This window comes from Propithecus coquereli, unplaced genomic scaffold, assembly GCF_000956105.1.
Source record: "Propithecus coquereli isolate 6110/MARCELLA unplaced genomic scaffold, Pcoq_1.0 Scaffold34, whole genome shotgun sequence".
NCBI lineage: Eukaryota > Metazoa > Chordata > Mammalia > Primates > Indriidae > Propithecus > Propithecus coquereli.
Genome location: NW_012149063.1, coordinates 1,982,559 through 2,000,258, shown reverse-complemented (window position 1 = coordinate 2,000,258; position 17,700 = coordinate 1,982,559). Strand labels below are relative to the sequence as shown.

At 36.3% G+C, this 17,700-nt stretch overlaps 1 protein-coding gene across 2 annotated transcripts in view; it reads right to left on the bottom strand.

Moving 5' to 3' along the window:
* Positions 1–17,700, bottom strand: part of CERS6 (ceramide synthase 6) — a 261,185-nt gene that overhangs the window by 111,323 nt on the left and 132,162 nt on the right. For both annotated transcript variants that reach the window (XM_012650710.1, XM_012650711.1), the window contains exon 4: positions 1,048–1,105. In XM_012650710.1, the coding sequence (XP_012506164.1) occupies positions 1,048–1,105 (58 nt within the window). The remainder of the gene's footprint in view (positions 1–1,047; positions 1,106–17,700) is intronic.

The following is a 17,700-nucleotide window of genomic DNA, read 5'->3' as shown; positions in this document are numbered from 1 at the left end:
CCAGTTGAGAATTTCTTCATATTTAGAAAGCCTACAGAGTGAAGTTCACCCTTTTAAGTATATTCAAATGGCCTCTGGGCCATATGGTCTTAGAAAGTAGAAAAACAAGTACAGTTACCAAAGAAAAAGGCAAGCAAAAAAAATTTCTTCTAGAAAAAATATAATTTAGGGAAACAACCACTATTTATAATAGAATTTACACAAGCAGACAATATCTGATAACTCAGGCTTTAAAAATAAAAACATTTGAAATTTTCGTGTCAATATTTACAACATTTATTAGTAAGGCAGGCCACTTCACATACGCTGTCTTTTAGAAAAATTTTTGTAACAAATGAAGATAACACTGATATCACTTGGAGGTTAGTACAATAAAGTCTTTTGAAAATAATTCCCCATTTTAAGCCAAATCACTGTTTTAATATGTACATGACTATGTGAAGATAAGTCTTGAATTTAAGGAGCCTAACTTGTTAGTAGTACCAATAAGAACTGAAATAACCTGGGAAAAGGCTATGGCAGCCACAAAGAATTACTTCCATAGATTAAGATGCCTCTATTCATGCAGGACATAGCAAAGCCATAGCAGATGAAACAATCTATGAAAGAAACTAATTTTCCACCAGCAGTTGGTGTTGCCCTGTTAATAACTATGCTGGTTATAACTTCCACTGGTGAAGACTACAGTGATAATACACATCACAACAACTGATGTTTTCAACTTGTGTGATGTAGAAACTAACTTCTTTCAAAGTATCAGATGGATTTTATAAGGTTCCTAATGCCAAAAAGTAATAAATAATCCACTAGAGTGAAATGTCTTTCACTGGAAACACAAATTGTTTTCAAAAGTATTTTAGATAAATGCCTAAAAATGATTTACTACAAAGAATGAACTGCAAAATATTTTTGTAAGTCAAGTGAAAATGCACAAGTAATTCTTGGAAAGCTTGTCATGATTATTTAAAATATTATGGTGGTCACACAAAAAAATGGGATATAGGCTTACAATTACAACATTACATAGAGTAATTTGAGAGATCCTACCTTTTTCAGGAATCTGACTCCATAGGTAAACACATAAAGGTAAAATGAAAATTTCCACCTGTAGAAGATAAAAAAAAAAAATTCTGTAACATTCAGTTTATATATTTCACAGTATATTCTAAAATATATGGGAAGGGGGGTAAAAGTTCATTAAATTTGCCCTCCTTCCAACCAGGAATTAAACTTAATGAGAAATTTCAGTACTAGCTGAACACATATACTGGTATACATGGTTTACAGCAAATATTTTACAAATTAATTACATTTATAACTTAATTTTTCATTCAGTTAGTTATTATATTTTCCCCTTTGCTCATCTTCTCTTTCCCCAACATGTGAATCTCCTTTGGCTAATCATTCATGAAGGGATATGGTTCAACATGATGATGTAAGATAATATCTGAATCAAATCAAAACTAAGTAAATGACTTAACTGACATTCACATTTGTTTCAAAAATATAAACTCAATATTTTTTAAATTTGGTAGGAATTTTTTTGTCTTTTAACAACTATTTATCAATATCTTTGTGGATGTTGATAAAGGAAGGCATATAGAAAAGCCAAATTACAAGTTTAAATGACATGCTTATACCATCTCAAACCATTGGTCTAGCTGTTAGACTTTCACTTTTAATGAGTATAAAATTTTAAATTTTCTTTTGATTTTAAATGACTGAAATGCTGTAAGTCTTTTAAAATAAGATGTGTATATATATTTATTATTTTAAAAACTCTTACCCTAGTACTCACTATCCAATTTTATTCCTCGTACTTTCTGAGTATGAATATCTAGGCCTTTAAAAGCTGGCTAGATCTTACTAATAGCATTCCTGAGGTCATACAAAAAAGCCTTTTGTAAGTATAGATGATTCACTTATTGTAGTATCAAAATCAAGAACTTAATTTTAACTTCATCTCCATTATTATTTCTTGGTGGTTGTAGGTAAGAGTGTTGGCATGTTTCTGTTGGGATGTACAAATTCTAGATCAGAAGTAAAACCAGGGATGGCTTCATGGGTGTGTGACTTGTGTGGTCACACAGGGCCCCATGCTTGATTTAATGCTTTGCTGTTGCTATCCTGAAATTCTTAATTGTTGAACAAGGGGCCCAGCATTTTATTTTGCATTGGGCCTTGCAAATTATATAGCCAGTTCTAATTAAGACACATAGATTCTTCCAACTTTGGGCAATCTGTTAAGATCTCCTGACCTCAGCTCCATCTCTACAATGGGAGAGTGGGAATACACTATAATGATGATGCAATGATTCAGTAGCACAAGTAATCTCCACATTTCCCTAGTCCCGCCCACTCCCCATTGTAGTGAACTAGGCTACTTCATGCATTTGCCTTACTTTTCTGGTCCCTGGAGGAAACTGAATTTGCAACTCCTAGATTAAATGATTTGCATCCATTGAAGTACAGAGTCAAAAAATATAAATAAATAAATGATTTATAACGGCTGTTTCAGCTCAAAGACTCTTATTAGTAGGCAGTGATCAGGCAGTTTTTATACATAACAATTTTATACAAGTCATTAGAATTCCTACCATCCATCACTTATGTATCTACATTTTATTTCATCACTAAAATGACCCAGTTTTCATAAGACATAGGTTCTATTATAGGAACACTGGTGCCTCCATCATTTGAATAACAACTTGTGATGAATATTTACAAGGCAGAGTTTATTTCCACAAAATATCTTCAGGAAGGAAAATTTAAGCGTTTTGTAATATGAAAAGGTACTTTTTTTCTGTTTGTGGGGTTTCGTGTTATAGTTTTAAATGCTAGCTACCAGCCCTGATTGGGCCTCTTCCAACCTTTCACTAAAATATCTACAAAAAGAGATAAAGGTACATGTAACCCTGAAAAGGAAGACAGACCTTCAACCTATTGCTAGAATCAGGGAAGAATTCTTACCACAGAGAAAGAATAAAATTAGATTTAAAACGTGATTAGCAGTGGTGAGAAACAAGGGACAAGGCTTGAAGGATGTAGGGAAATCTTTATCTGCATATCTCCCTGTCTCCACTTTCTGCCATCTTGTATAGAAATGCAAAAATATGTATCAGTCAGAGACTTAGGCAGCTCTTTGTCATAAATGATAATGCTTTTAAAGGCAGCAGGAGAATCCCCCATCCCATAAGTTAGTGATTTCCAATTTTAAGAAAAAACTAGGAAGAAGGGGAAGTACTTTGCACCCTGGCAGTTTCAGTTGCAGAAAAGCAGATGAGGGTGGAGTTCTTACATAATTTACACATAAAGTAACAGAACAAGGCACTGGAGATAGCTGCTTTATATGAAACTCTTCTAGATCTTGAAAATGGGTCAGAGCCTTTTATAAACATCAACCTGCTACAAGATCAGAGATCTAAAAGAGGACATTTACTAACAAACAGAAGGACAGAGAGTGGGGCCAAGGGCAATCCATACATCCTCTCTGTAAGTAGACCCAGATGAATATTTTGAAATTCAGGAATGAAAATAACAGCTAACTGTCAGCATGGATCTACTAAGTGGTACTGAATATGGGAAGAAAAGAGCATGCTAAAGATTTATAAGAAGAACTGTCTCTTAAAAATGACTTCCTAGAGGAATCAGACGTAATTTTTAGGAAAGTATTTGGCATTGTCAATATAACACAAGAAAATAAAGACCCCTAAAAACAAAAGTAGAAAATCATAAATCAGTAAAGGACTGTAGGGTAAGAAAGAGACGATAGGTGAAATGAAGCATTACATGGATTCTAAAAATGAAGTACAGCATCATTATCCACACTGGGGGAGAATATAGACATATATACAATGTAAAATATTATGTGGAGGGTAAACATACCACAAGGCCAGACAAAAGAACCTATAGATAAAAAAAAGATCCTAGATCTTGAGGACCATAAAAAACAAATCTAATTATAGTCGTTTCTGAGAAAACACAAGAACTGAAATAAAAATAACAATCAAAGACACAACTGGGAAAAAAAACAAACCTGAACTGGGAAAAAAACTAAATTGTATTCCAAACAATATCAATTCAAAGCCACATTCTGAAAAAAATTTTGAATCCTAGAATTACAGTAAAAAAAAAAAAAAATAAAAAATCCTTAGTATTCAGGCATGAAAACAAAAACAAGTCAACACACAAAAATCAAATGAAAACAAGTCACCATGAATGGAACAATGTCCTGTTGGTCTTAAATTTCTCTTCTGTATTACCAAATGCTCGAAGAAAAGAAATACCCAATCAAAGAGAGCTAATGCCAGCCAAACTCTCTTTCATTTGAGGAGGAATATGAAAGATATTCTCATATATTCAAAGGCTCCAAAAATACATTACTCATTAACCTTTACTGAAAAATTACTTAAGACAAATCCAACTCACCAAGATACAAACAAAAATTTAGAATTCAAAAGCATACTTTTAGAATAAAAGGATTATAGTTAGCAATATAAATAATTGCCCTATATGTAATCGCCAAATTAAATGTTATTGTTAAGGAATAATTTAATATAAAGTATTTAAATAATAGTCAAGGGCTGAATCCTCACATTAATGAAAACAGAGAACAGAGAAGGGAAGTATTAAATTCATTCTTACAGGGAAATTTCAAAAAACATTGTTTTCATAAGGGAAATATAGTCAAGAATGTTTCTTTAAAAACAAAGATGACTTCTGCGTTGAAAATGATAAACACAAATTTATCTCTGTGCCTTTATGAATGTACCAATAAACTTGCAAAAGGGATTTTGTCAGTTAAAACATAAACTCCCAATGACACAGAAAACAGAAGCAAGGACAACAACCCCATTTGGGGGCCTGGACGGCAGAAGGGGAGGGGTGACAGCTTGGTTAGCAGAACCAGGAGCTGAATCCTAAACTATCCATGGAGGATGCTCAGAAGGACCACAGAATCCCAGAAAGACTCCAGATGAGGACACAACTCTGCAAGGTTGTTTCCAACTTTGCAACTCTGTAAGACCTCTACTGAAAACAGAACCCTAGGGATTAGCTTGTCCAAGGCCACACAGGTGGTACGTGGCAAAACCAGGACCCAAAGTAGTGCTGACTAAAGCCCTTTCTCAAGTTCTGCAGAATTAGAGCACACTTTCTTTGCCTAGAGAAGTCAATGTGTTCCACTACATTTGTTTGGATATGGAAGCATTTTATATCCATCAAACCTGGAAATTAGAATAGAAGCTAATAAAAACTACCACCTGCTGAATCTGGTTTATTGTCCTTATACAACAAGGCTGAACAGGGCTCTTTGTTAAAATCAAGACTAATAAAATGTGCCATAAAAGCAGGGAATCAGAGCATTGAGGTCTCATGTCTTGCTACCATGTGACATCCAAACGGCACAGGGATCCTAGACTACAGGAGAGACAGAGCAGGGAAAAACATCCAGAGCAGCTGCCCCCTGAGCTCAACTCAGCATGCAATTCCAGGGAGAGCACGGCAGGCATAGGGGCCATTTTATTTACAACATTTATGGAGTGCTTCCTCTATGCCACAAGCTCTTCTAAGCACTTTACAAATAGGAAGTCACATAATGAAACTATTCCACATTACAAGGTAGTCACTATTATCATCCCTATTTTTTCCCCCGATGAGGAAATAAGCACAAATTGGTTTAATCACTTGCAGAAGGCCATGCAGCTAATAAAGGAGGGTCAGGCTTGGAAGCCAGGCAGTTTGATCCCAGCATCCAAGCTCCTAACCATTAGGCTATGCTGCCTCTTCCTGATTTTATACATCTGAAAATTGAAGACAACATATTCAGCTAAAATGGTGTTTCTAACCTGTTGTACATTAATGGATGCCACATATTGAGAACAATCTCTACCCTGATGGATAGCAATCGACTGCTTGCAAATCTGGGGATAGGGGAGTGCATTAGTGCTTTTTCCCAATACCAGGGTAGCTAAAATGAAGCTTATCAACTAAAGTCAACAGTAATTATCCAAAGGGCCCTTCTCCGTCCTACTCACTCATCTATCCATCTGCTGAAATGCTTTCCCTCCTTCAGGATTTATGTCAAATGCCAGTTGTTCCATGAAGCCACCTTTTCTGAATGGTGCAACATTGAAAGCACTGTAGTTCCCTGATATGGTGTTCTTTACCACCTCTTTTTATCTTTGATTATCGCCACAAACCTTTGAATTGCTTGCGAGTTCCAAGTGGGTGAGACTGAGTCTTATTAATGTTTGCATTTCTGACAGCAAACAGTGTCTTGCAAAGAAGAGCTCCTAAACTGACAACTGAATTTAAGGGTATGAGTGTTCCTTTCATTTAAGTTCATTCAAACCAAAATAGTCCTTCAAATAATTTATCAACTCCTTCCAGAAACTGCGCAAATATGAATAAGAATGGGGAGAGAGACGGCAAACATTGCCAGTGCCATTTTTAAAACAATCAGTAGGAATCTGGAATCAAAAATAGTCAACTCTGGAATGGTCTAAGTAATGAAAAATTCTGTTATTGGGAACAAAACTAGGATACATTGCTAGAACACAAAAAATCAGCACGTGGTTCTTTTGATTTTGAAATTGAATTTGTTAATTGAGGCACTGCTCACTTCAGCTCTTCCATCATTTAAACAAATAGAATTAACTCATTCCTTATCAAATACATGAAGTGAAGTAGTGCTTATGACATTAAAATTTCTTTTATAACATTTACTATAAATCATTGTGCTATATCTTGCAAATTATTACAAATGAAGTGAAATTGTGCAGTTGGATAAGCAAGCAGAATATTTAGGATTAATATAGACTTTGTTTTATTGATACTGTAAAACACATAATTATTTTACCTCTAAGCACAAAGTAGATTAAGAGCCTATTTTACTACAAAAGCTACAGCTGATGGTTTTCATAAGATGTGAACAAAGCTATAAGTATTTTATCACTTCTCCAGTCAAGTACTAGATTTATAAAAACCCTCCAAAGAGGTTTCTACTGTATTATTTCTGACATATTCACTTCCACAAAATTTTGACATGAAGTATTAATAATTGTGCTTTCAATCTTGATAGAAATAATCATCTTTGTGAAGTCCTTTTTACTTACAGGTTTTCTTTGGGCGTCATTACCCTTATAAAACGATATCCATCATTTCCTGAGCACTTTATGGCTGGTACCATCACAAGAGTCTTACATACATTTAACTCATTAACATCTTGTAAGATCCCTATGGAATAGATACACCATATTACTATCACTCCCATCTTACGATAAGACAGAATTTAAGTAACTCCTAGATAAAAATAGTTAGCGAGCGGTGAATTTGGGATTCAAGTTCAGGCAATTTGACTCCAGACACCATGATCTTTAGTACTGTTAATAAATAGTAATTATTTTAACACATAAAAATAAAAAAATTTTTTTACTGTAAATACCATCACTGCAGCTCCTGCTCCTGTCACATTACACAAAAATCAATGGAATTACTCTGAAATCTTGGTTACAACTCCTTTTCTACGCCAAAGCAGAAGGGCAAATAAGACTTTCTCTGTTTTCATCTCTTCTTGAGGTGAAATGACTTAGTTAAAATCCTATTCAGAGTTGGTGCTGTGAATGCATGCTGCTTATGCTAGCAGGAAAACACCTCACTAAAGGCAAGGATTTGGTCCTCTGGGTGTTTTATGGTAAGGTAACATCTGTATATTTTTGTACACATAAATCAGAGGTATTCAACCATCCATTTTTTTATTTTCATGAACATGAGCTTGTTCTTAACAGCTAAGTAGGAACCCTGTGTGCCCATCTACCACATTGTTCTACACATGAGGATGCTTGGGTCCACAGAGTTGTACAACTTCCCCACATTTATAGGTAACTTTGGGAAAGAAAACAGGTCTCCCCATTCACACTAGGTCTTGATCTACATCTTGGGGCCTTGTGGCCTTTAAGTCAAGACTGGAATTGAATAACTGTTAAAAAACTCAACAGATATCCAATATGATGCTTATTCTCTGAGAAGGCAGTATAATGTTCTTTAGTGTATAAATACTGATTTTTACAAATTAAACCAACACCTAAGTTTCTTAAAAAGTCACTGGTTTCAGACTTCTGTTTGGGTGATTTCCTGGATTTTTGATTTACAGAACAAAACAGGGCCCTTCAATTATTTCACATTTAGTAAATCTAACAAAGCCATCAGACACATTGACGCACATTAATGATGCAGACACACATTTCTTTCTTGTCCCACAGGCTTTTAGTCAAAGGGCTTTCCTCCAAAGATCAGTTATCTTTATGACACCATTTTTTTCCAGCTTTCTTGAAGTGTAATTGAAAGACAAAATTGTATGATCTTAAGGTGCACAATGAGATGATTTGATACACACATACTTGGTGAAATGATTACCACAATAAAGTTAGTTTTAAACACGGGTCACCTTACCATGCTGCAAATCAGATTCCCAGAACTTACTCATCTTATAACTGAAGGTTTGTACCTTTTGACCAATATCCCCCACCAAGATCTCCCTGCCCCTGGTCAACACTATTCTACTCTGTTTCCATGATTTCAAACTGATACCATCGTTTAAAGTGAAAGAGACCTGAAGTCTTGGTTAATTGACTGGTTTCAAAAATATTTTCTTAAAATATGTAACGTGACTTTCGGGTCAGTGGTTTCTTTTTCAACTGGGGCAATGACTTTATTACTTGAGTATAAACAATAAAGACATTCATCAACTAGGGAGAAAGTAAATTGATTCAAGTTTGAAAAACATCCCATATATCTGAAAGAATGAAATAAAGGTGGAGATTAAAGATTCCTCTTTGGAAACTCAGAAATAAAAATCTATTAATAAATTTAACAGGGTAGCTTTCAAATTTTCATTAGTTTAGGAATCCAAAGAAATACTACAGCTAGGGGGAAAGATGTTACTCATCCCATGGACCAGTTATGCAGACTTGAGTTCTGGCCTCAAGGCAAACATTTCCTGGAACTATTTTTACCTCCATCAATAATTAACTTTGTGACTCCAAATAGTTTTCCTCATTTGCTAAAGGCTCAGCTGTTTCTGTTTGAGAAGAAAGAGAATTATCAATGCAAAGTCACTGAGGTTGGAGGTATGTCAAACCTATTTCACTTTTCACTCTCAGGTTAAAAGTGAATTTAATTTGAACAGAACAGCCTTCATTAAATCACCAATTCAAAAGATACATTAAGCACTATGTCAAGTAAGATAATATGCAAAACAATGCCATATATTTCTTATATGCCAAAACTATATACACATACATATATATGTAGCCCCTCCCCACCACAGAAGGAAATATACACATCAAATTCAGGCTAGGTATTACTTCTGAAGGGTAGACAACAGAGAAGAGGTATACAGGGAGCTTCAGCTGATTTTGTAATATTTTATTGCTTTAAAACAGGATGAGACAGAACTAAATGGGTTTTTGTTATATCAGTCTCTGTACTTACAAAGTTTTCATTATTTGAAGACACTGTAAGATTTACACTCACTACAAAACACTAAATGACTATGTCTTTTCCTTCTCACACTTAGAAACTAGGTATGACTATTCTTTATGCCATCACTCCAAGCATCCTTTTTAAGCATCATAATTAATTTTACTATTTTCCTGTCATTCTGTTCATTCTTTCGCAGCAAAAGTGGCCACTGAAAGTGTTTCAGATATTGTATGTATATACTTAGTTCCAAATCTATGCTTAGTTTCACAGATTTAACTTTGATTTTGATTTTTTATACTTTGTTCACAGGCTCGTTGACAGATCACATTGATTCTTTCTTTAGTTCTTTAATGGCACCCAACGTTTTCTCTCCAAGTTGACTACCCTTGTGAAGCATACAGCAAGGTGGAATACAGCATCACTGGCATTTGTCCCTTCCCAATATCTTTCCAACATCAGCCCCAGGCTCCTATTAATTTATTTGAGAAAGAAAAAAAGAAAAAAATCAATGTCTATAAATTATACTTCTGTTAGGTCATTCTACCCATAAAGTACTTCCCATTACTCCTAGAATTCCCCTGAATATAGACTAAACTTAACAGTTAACAGCTTAAAGTCCATTTATACTCATTTGAACGGCCATGATTTGTAGACATGAGAAAAAGGCAAATGAGCATTTTCCAATTAACAATTGTCTAGGGCAGGGGTGGGAAATTTTTTCATGTTGGATGGCCACATTAATTTAGCTGTAATCAAGGCCACATTCAAGAAACTTCAGTTAGATATACTTAAAAATGTACACTATTTTATAAAAATCTAATGTACTTAATAATTTCAAAAAATGAAAACTACTTGTTAATTTTAAAGTTAACTAACCTTTCAATGACTTTGTTGTGTCTGCTTTTTGTTGGAAAGCATTTGAATATTTGGTTACAGCATGGAGGTCCACAGTTTCCGTTGATCCTCTAGGTGGGTATCAGTCCTTTGTGACTTTACGAGCATCTTGATCTGGGTTAGGTAGGAGAATGTAGATTCACAGCAATAAGTGGTTGAAAACAAGAAAGCATTTTTCAGGAATGCTGCCAAAGGCATGGGTATTCTACTGCATTTTTCCATATTTCAATTGGATCTTTCTTAGCATCAAACAATGACTTTAAAATGTCATCTACTGAGAGCTCAATCAATTCCATCTGTAGTTCTTTAGGTGCCTTGGTGACATCAAATAGGTGAGGCTGAAAGGCTAATTTGAGTGTGATGTCATGATTCTCAAAGTCAGTGAACCTTTCGTTATATTCTCCAGGGAATCTGGGAGCTGCATCTTCTTGAAATGAATTGCGTATATCATCCTGCTCATCAATGACCTTTGCTAAATGGGGAAAATGTTCATCTGAAATTTCCTTTTGAAGAAGTGTTTTGAAAAAAAGACATCTTTTTTCAAAATGCTTGTATTTTTTGCCATACATCATGTATAGACTTAGTTTTACCATGCAAAGAAATATTCAAGTCGTTTTGATTTGACATGATATCACACAGAAGTGCTGCATTCCTATACAAATCTTCTTTCAATAATTCACATTGCTGTTCTGTTTTTCGTAAAATTTATCTATCTGTTCTTGCAGAGATAAAATTTTAGCTAGCACTCATTCCTGCGATAGCCAAGGCACTTTAGAATGATATGACAAATCCACACTGAATACCTTTTTGTTCAATGTTAGCATGTTACAAAACTGATCATGCCATGTTGCATTTGCAAAAATATAGTTAACAATACTTATAACTTATTGCAAAGTGTCACTTGAAATAGTGGCTTTAGCACAGAGATTTTGCTGATGCAAGGTACAATTAAAATAAATGAGAGCATCTGGATTTGTTAATACTTTTTTTAATTTGTGCAATAAACCCTTCATGTTTTCCTGTCAAAGAAGGTGCACCATCTATACATACACTCACTAAATTTACCAAATTCTGTCCAACTTCTTGGCATTTATCTTGAAAGTTGTTGAAGATTTCTATTCCCCATGTTCCGTTCACAAGAGTGCCCAAAGCAAGTAACTTTTTGTAGCAAAGAAAATCTTCTGTTACGACCCAAATGAAATATAAAACCTACACTGAGCCAGTAGTATCAGTTGATTCATCCAAAATGACTGAATAACATATATATTCCTTTTGAAGTATTGCATGAAGTTGTTCTGTTAAGTTGAAGGCTAATTCATGCTGCCGATCAGTTATGGTACTCCTTGAAAGAGGCAGATGTTCGTACTTTGAAACATTATCAGGGTTTAAGCATCCTACAACTTTGACAATGCATACTTTCACAATTTCTACATCACCGAATGGCTTCCCCCTTTTTTCCTGAGTACAAAGCCTACTTTATAAGTTGCTTCAGTGGCATTATTTCCAGGTCTTATTACTGCTTGAAAGAATTGTCTTTGCTTTTGCTTTTCATCTTTTATTTTCTGCAACACAGCCTTTTGTGCCTCTCCTTCTAATTTAAAATATTTGGTGTCCTTATGAGTGTCATAATGCTGATGAGCATTGAATTTCTTTAATGGTGATATTGCAGTATCACAAAGCAAGCAAATCATCCTATCTTTAACAGAAACAAGACAATATTGCAATTCCCAATCCTCATTAAAAACCCGTTTTCTTCCGTCAGCGTTCTCTTGGTCTTCTTTGACATGATGGGCTATTAAGCAGACAGAATTAAAAAATACCATCAAGCTGAACAACTATTCACAAATTCCACTTCAAACAGAAACACAGTGCACCGCTGTCAAAAGCTGATAACAGACTGGTGTACTAACCCCCATAAACTCTTGCCAACCAGCCTCGTGTGGTAGTGGCACCAGTCAGGCAGGGGAAGTTAGAACTAAATCATGAGCGTAGCAATTTAGCCCTTATGGCTTACTAATGTTCTAATTGTGCCAGTCAATCTGGGAGGATTATTTTGTTGAAATTTATTTTATTCTTTGGTATTTTAAGTATGTTTGTTTTAAAGATAAAATAAAAATATAAAAGATGAACAAAAATGTATTAATAAAAATAAAAGGATTTGTTCTGAAAAATTGGGATTCAGTCAAAAGGCTGCACTTAAGGACCTAGAAGGCCATAGGGCTGCAGGTTCCCCACCCCTGGTCTAAGGTAAGGATAAAAAAAGGAACACAACCAATATTGATCTCTTGTTGCCAAAAATAAACCTGGTCAATATGACTTTGGAGCATGCACTTGTAAATGTCATGATTCTTAAGTGTGCGGTTAAGGCAAAAGCAGCCAAATGTTATCATCTAGAGTCAAACTAATGTCATGTGTCCTTTAAACAAAGTGCTTTCATAGTCCCTGTGTAATTTTTTTTCTTATCTGAAAGCAGATTGAAGACAAAAAGTCACTTGGTCAGCACTGACACTGTGATTGCAAGGAAAGAAGAAAATGAGAACCAACAGTACTAAAGTTTTCAAAATGTATGTACATCTGACTTTAAGAAGGAAATGAATTTCCCTTCTCTACTATCTGTGTGGTATCAGTCTTCTGCTGCAAGCTCCACCGCATGTCTCACAATGACACGTGAGAATGAGCAGAACTTCACAAGGATGTGGGTGGAGACCATCACTTGTCCATAAATTCATGCCTATAAGCGTTGCAAAATATTTCTTTAGTTTCTTCATCTGAAAATGGGGACTAAAATGCCTATTTCTCAAGGTTGATAGAATTCAATGAGAAGGAAAAAACAAAAATTTCTTTTTAAAGAAAGATGAATAAGAATAGATCCTAGTTTGCTGACTAAGCTTATTCTTAATTTACTTGCCCTAACATACCAGTCTTGCCATGCAGACATTGAAAATCATGTCTCATCTTCTAGAGTTTTAAGTTGTTTGCGAAGAATATGTGTGTATAAGTATGTATAGGTGTAAATGTTTGTGTACATATAGATATGTTCACACATATACTATATATTATGTATATATACATACCCTATGGCCTTATACATGTATGTTTGCATATACATATGTATGAAAGTTAAATTCATGTATGTAAAGATCTTCCAATGGGAAACAAATGTAGTCGTGTAGACTTCTCACCAATAACTCATATTTTCTATTTAAGAGAATGACGCTCTTGCTCCTTCCTCCTTGCTCCTTCAGAACAGGGATATAATCAGCCTAACAATCTGTCATCACTGAGATTTTTCCAACAAATGTCAGTCAACTTGCACTCCTGCATAAGAAAATAAGCCATTTCACAAACTCTAACTCAGTTACAACACACACAGTGAAGTTCTTGGCTGACTGGCTGATGTCACGTGAGCTGCTTGCTGATTGGAAGAGTTACGAATTGCCCACACACCAGCTATATTCATACTGCAGCACCACATGCTCTAAATAACTAGGGCCGTCTTTTCACTATGATCATGGGAAGACAGTGAGACTGGGCTGCCCACTTTAAATGAGCATCATGATACAATGGGGTAAACATGAGACTGCCCTGCAGCAAACACCGTGGTCATCCTCCGATGCTCTCGGGGTGATCCTGGGCAAGTTCGAGTCTTCTATTACTTAAATTTTCTATTTCAATCCTGCAATATTTGACATAACTGGCCATTCTGCTTTGCTTGAATCACTGCTGCTTTGCTCTTTCCCTTTTTGTCCCAACTCTCTGCCTCTTTTGTCTCTTGCACAGACTGCCCTTGTTCTGTCAATGTCATGACATGTGGGGTTCCACCCTTGGCCTCCTTTTCTCACTCCATATACTCCCTGTAGGTGAACTCGTCCACCCTCTGTACACTGTGCAGTCGCTGCCCTTAACCAGCTCCACAGCCACGGATACCCAAATGTCAGACCTCTCCACCAATGCAAGCACCTCAAGCTCAAAAAAAAACAAAACAGAAAAACAAACAAAAAACAACCCCACATACTTGTTATCTTTCCCCCAGAAATCCATTGCTTCTTCCTTCCATCTCAGTCAAGAACACTATTATTTGTCCAATGTCCTATCCTTGAGTCTTCCTTGTTCTTCAACCTCCTTATCCCCTCAGTCATCGAATCTCAAAGTTCTACTTTGGAAGTAACCCTTTTTCATGTACTTCCTTTGCTCTATGCTTTCCTCCCTGGCCCATCACACCTCGTCTTCATCCTTCTTGAAGAAGTGGGTTAGCATTAGCTGAGCACCACAACCAGACATTTAAGCTAGGCTGTCAAGCGATTAATCGTGAGGAAGAGAGGAGTCACAAAGTCCAGAACATTTCCTTTGGCAGGAATAACAGTTTATCTTCCTACAGGCAAATCCACATAGAAATCCAAAGTATAATCAGGAGGTTGCTCACAAAATGCAGAAACAGAACAAGAGGAGTTGGGGATCTCAAGAAGTGCTGCTCAGATAGATGGCTTAAGGTGTTGTCACCAAGGAGGATGTCTTACCAGTCCAGACGCCGACACTCCTAATACCCTAGGCTTTAAAATTCTCAGCCAACCCACATCTCATACTGTCCCCTACAGTGGGAGACTTAGATAATGGCTCTGTGCCCCCACACCCTTCCCTTAGCTGGGTAAAGCTAATCAACTGCTGCTCTAGCCTAGCCTGGGCTCACCTCTTTAGGGTGGCTAGACAAATCTCATTCCTATTCGATCATCTGTTGATGCTTTTTTTTTTGTTAACCTTAACATAACCCTGAGTTTTCTTCTTTTTCCAACTCAACCTTTCATGATCTTTCTGAAGTTTTATCTGGTCTCCACTTTCCAAGGCAGAAGAAGTGTTTATCCCCATAAGATACTGTTCTGACATCAAGAAACATATAGTTATCCTTTAAGTAAACAACAACCAGTTGAAATTTTTCAGCTTGGTGTGAAATATCTTTGCCTTCAATTTTCTACACAGGACTAGCTCTCAGGAAGCTATGTTCACACAGCCTGGGCTAGAAGACTATATCCACAATTTCCACAGTCTGTTTGATCTTGGGCGCTCCCTGAGTTTCTTTCTCCTCACCTGCAAAATGAAGATAAAACCACCTACCTCAAAGGGTTAGAATAAGGATGAAATGAGGCAATACTTATAAAGTATATAGTGTTCAACACATGGCAAATGCTCAGGAACTATCATTACTATGCTGGCATATGACATGTACCCAATAAATGATTTCTGAATTAAGTTTTATGATTAACTGTATGGGCCAGTGCCAATGGCCAGCAGACCAACTACCAAACTAGAATATGACTCTAAGACAGACATCTCCCGTTAGATTTGAAAAAGAAAAAAGCATAGAAAAGGCCTTCATTCTTATAAAGCGGTTAAGAAGTAGGTCATATAAATGAAGTCTCTCTGTTGCTTTTTTATTATTATTAAATTTGTGTCAGGATTTGGCTGACTTTTTCCCCTTATTTACAAGTTTTGAAGTTATTTAATATTTAATGTTACAAAACCACTTGAGATTGCTACTACACTAAATCTGTATATGCACAAGCAGCTCTGAAAATGTTAAGAGTAATATTTAGTAGGGCTGGGAAGTAAAAAGTACAGCAGTGAATTTCCATGGCAATGTGGTGTTATAAATAAGACATGATACATGGATAAATCGACCACTGAAGATATACAGATTAACAGAATGAGTTTGTGTTTATTCGTGAGTTTTTAAACCCCTTTGTACTCTGATATTTTATAGCCATGAGAAATTAGATATCTACACTTCAAGGTCATCATATAAGACCTTTAAAGTGAGAGTCTCTTAAATAAGGAGTTGCAAACTTAAATCCCTACAGGAACCAGGCAGGTTTGGCAAATGAGGAGCTGGTTAGACTTAGCTCCCTGAGTACTGGGATGAATGGTGATCACCCACTCCGTTTCCGCATTGGCAAAGAGACAGGCCACGCTGAGGACTGTGGCAACTTCACTACCCCATTGAAATAAGGGCCAGTCAAATGTCAAGAATGCATGCAAATTCAAGTGTTGCCAGGTTTTTTCCCATTTTTCAGAGAAAGCTGGCAATCTCATATTTTAGATCTTTTATATGAAACCAGGTTTTCTTAAATGCTGGCAATTTAATTCTATTAAAAATGAAACAGCATACAGGTTACATCTTGTAGCGTGGATTCAAGTTGGGGCCACGAGTTCACAACCTATGCTTTAAGCTCTTTAACAGTACTGCTAACGACAATATGTAGCAGAGATGGGTGGGATATTTTGTTCCTAACTCTTATTCTCTAAGTTATATGAATATAGTTAATATAGCCAGAATGGAACTGTCTGCTTTCCTAAGGAATGGAATTTTCATGGGTAAAAATTCATTCTTGTTTTCCAGTAATTTAATGAACTTTTTCTCATTTCTCAGAAAATGCCCACCCAATAAAAATGGAAAAGTCAAATCAAAGAAATTTTGTTTGTAATTATGCTAACAACCAGCAGGCCATTCATTAAGGAAGACATTGAGGATTTACTAAATGCCGAGACATAGTGCTAGGTGCTGGGAATACAAGTAAGTCATAGTCCCTCTCTCAAAGAGCTGACAATCTACCAAGCTGCCTCCTGATGCATGGGTGACAGCTGCCTATCTAAGGAGGCCTTATCCATTCCAAGAAGTCAGTCACATCTTCTGCCTGCACTCCCAGTTTGTGAAAGTATCTAGAGAGTAACCTTTGTTCTCAAGGTTATCCTGTCCTAGCGTCACTAGGGCAAAATGCCTGAAGACCTCAGTCTTTCCATGTCAGATCCGGAAATCTTGTTTAGCAGGGATGGCGTCACACCCTGTCCCTTCTCTGGGTGAGCTGGGGGAGGGAGCAGTTGGGTAGGGAGGCAGAGGAGGAAGAGGCAGAATACAAACCTAAGAGAAAGTTCCAATGAGCAAAGTAGCTCCTCAACATGCAAATCCTCCGAACACAGAGCTGGGAGAAATGGGTAAGGCTTCAGTGGCTGCCATTGAGAAGTATGGAGGTCCCTGCTCCCCGTTAGTGGAGTAGTGGAGGAAGAGCTCACAGAGACGGGAGCTGAGGGTGACAGGCCCCTTTCTGGTACCCTTCTGAACCTGAGAAGGACTTGGGGCTAAAGGACTCCTGACATAAACATTTATCGAGAATGAACTATAGTCTTATTTTTCTTTCCTTTTCATACAAAAATAAAGGTGTATCAATGTTCGCACTTAAAGGAATGATAAAAAGGAAATGTTATTACAAAAATATACATCACATTGCCAAAGTTTTGATCATAGAATTTTTTTAAGTTTGAAAATACACAAAA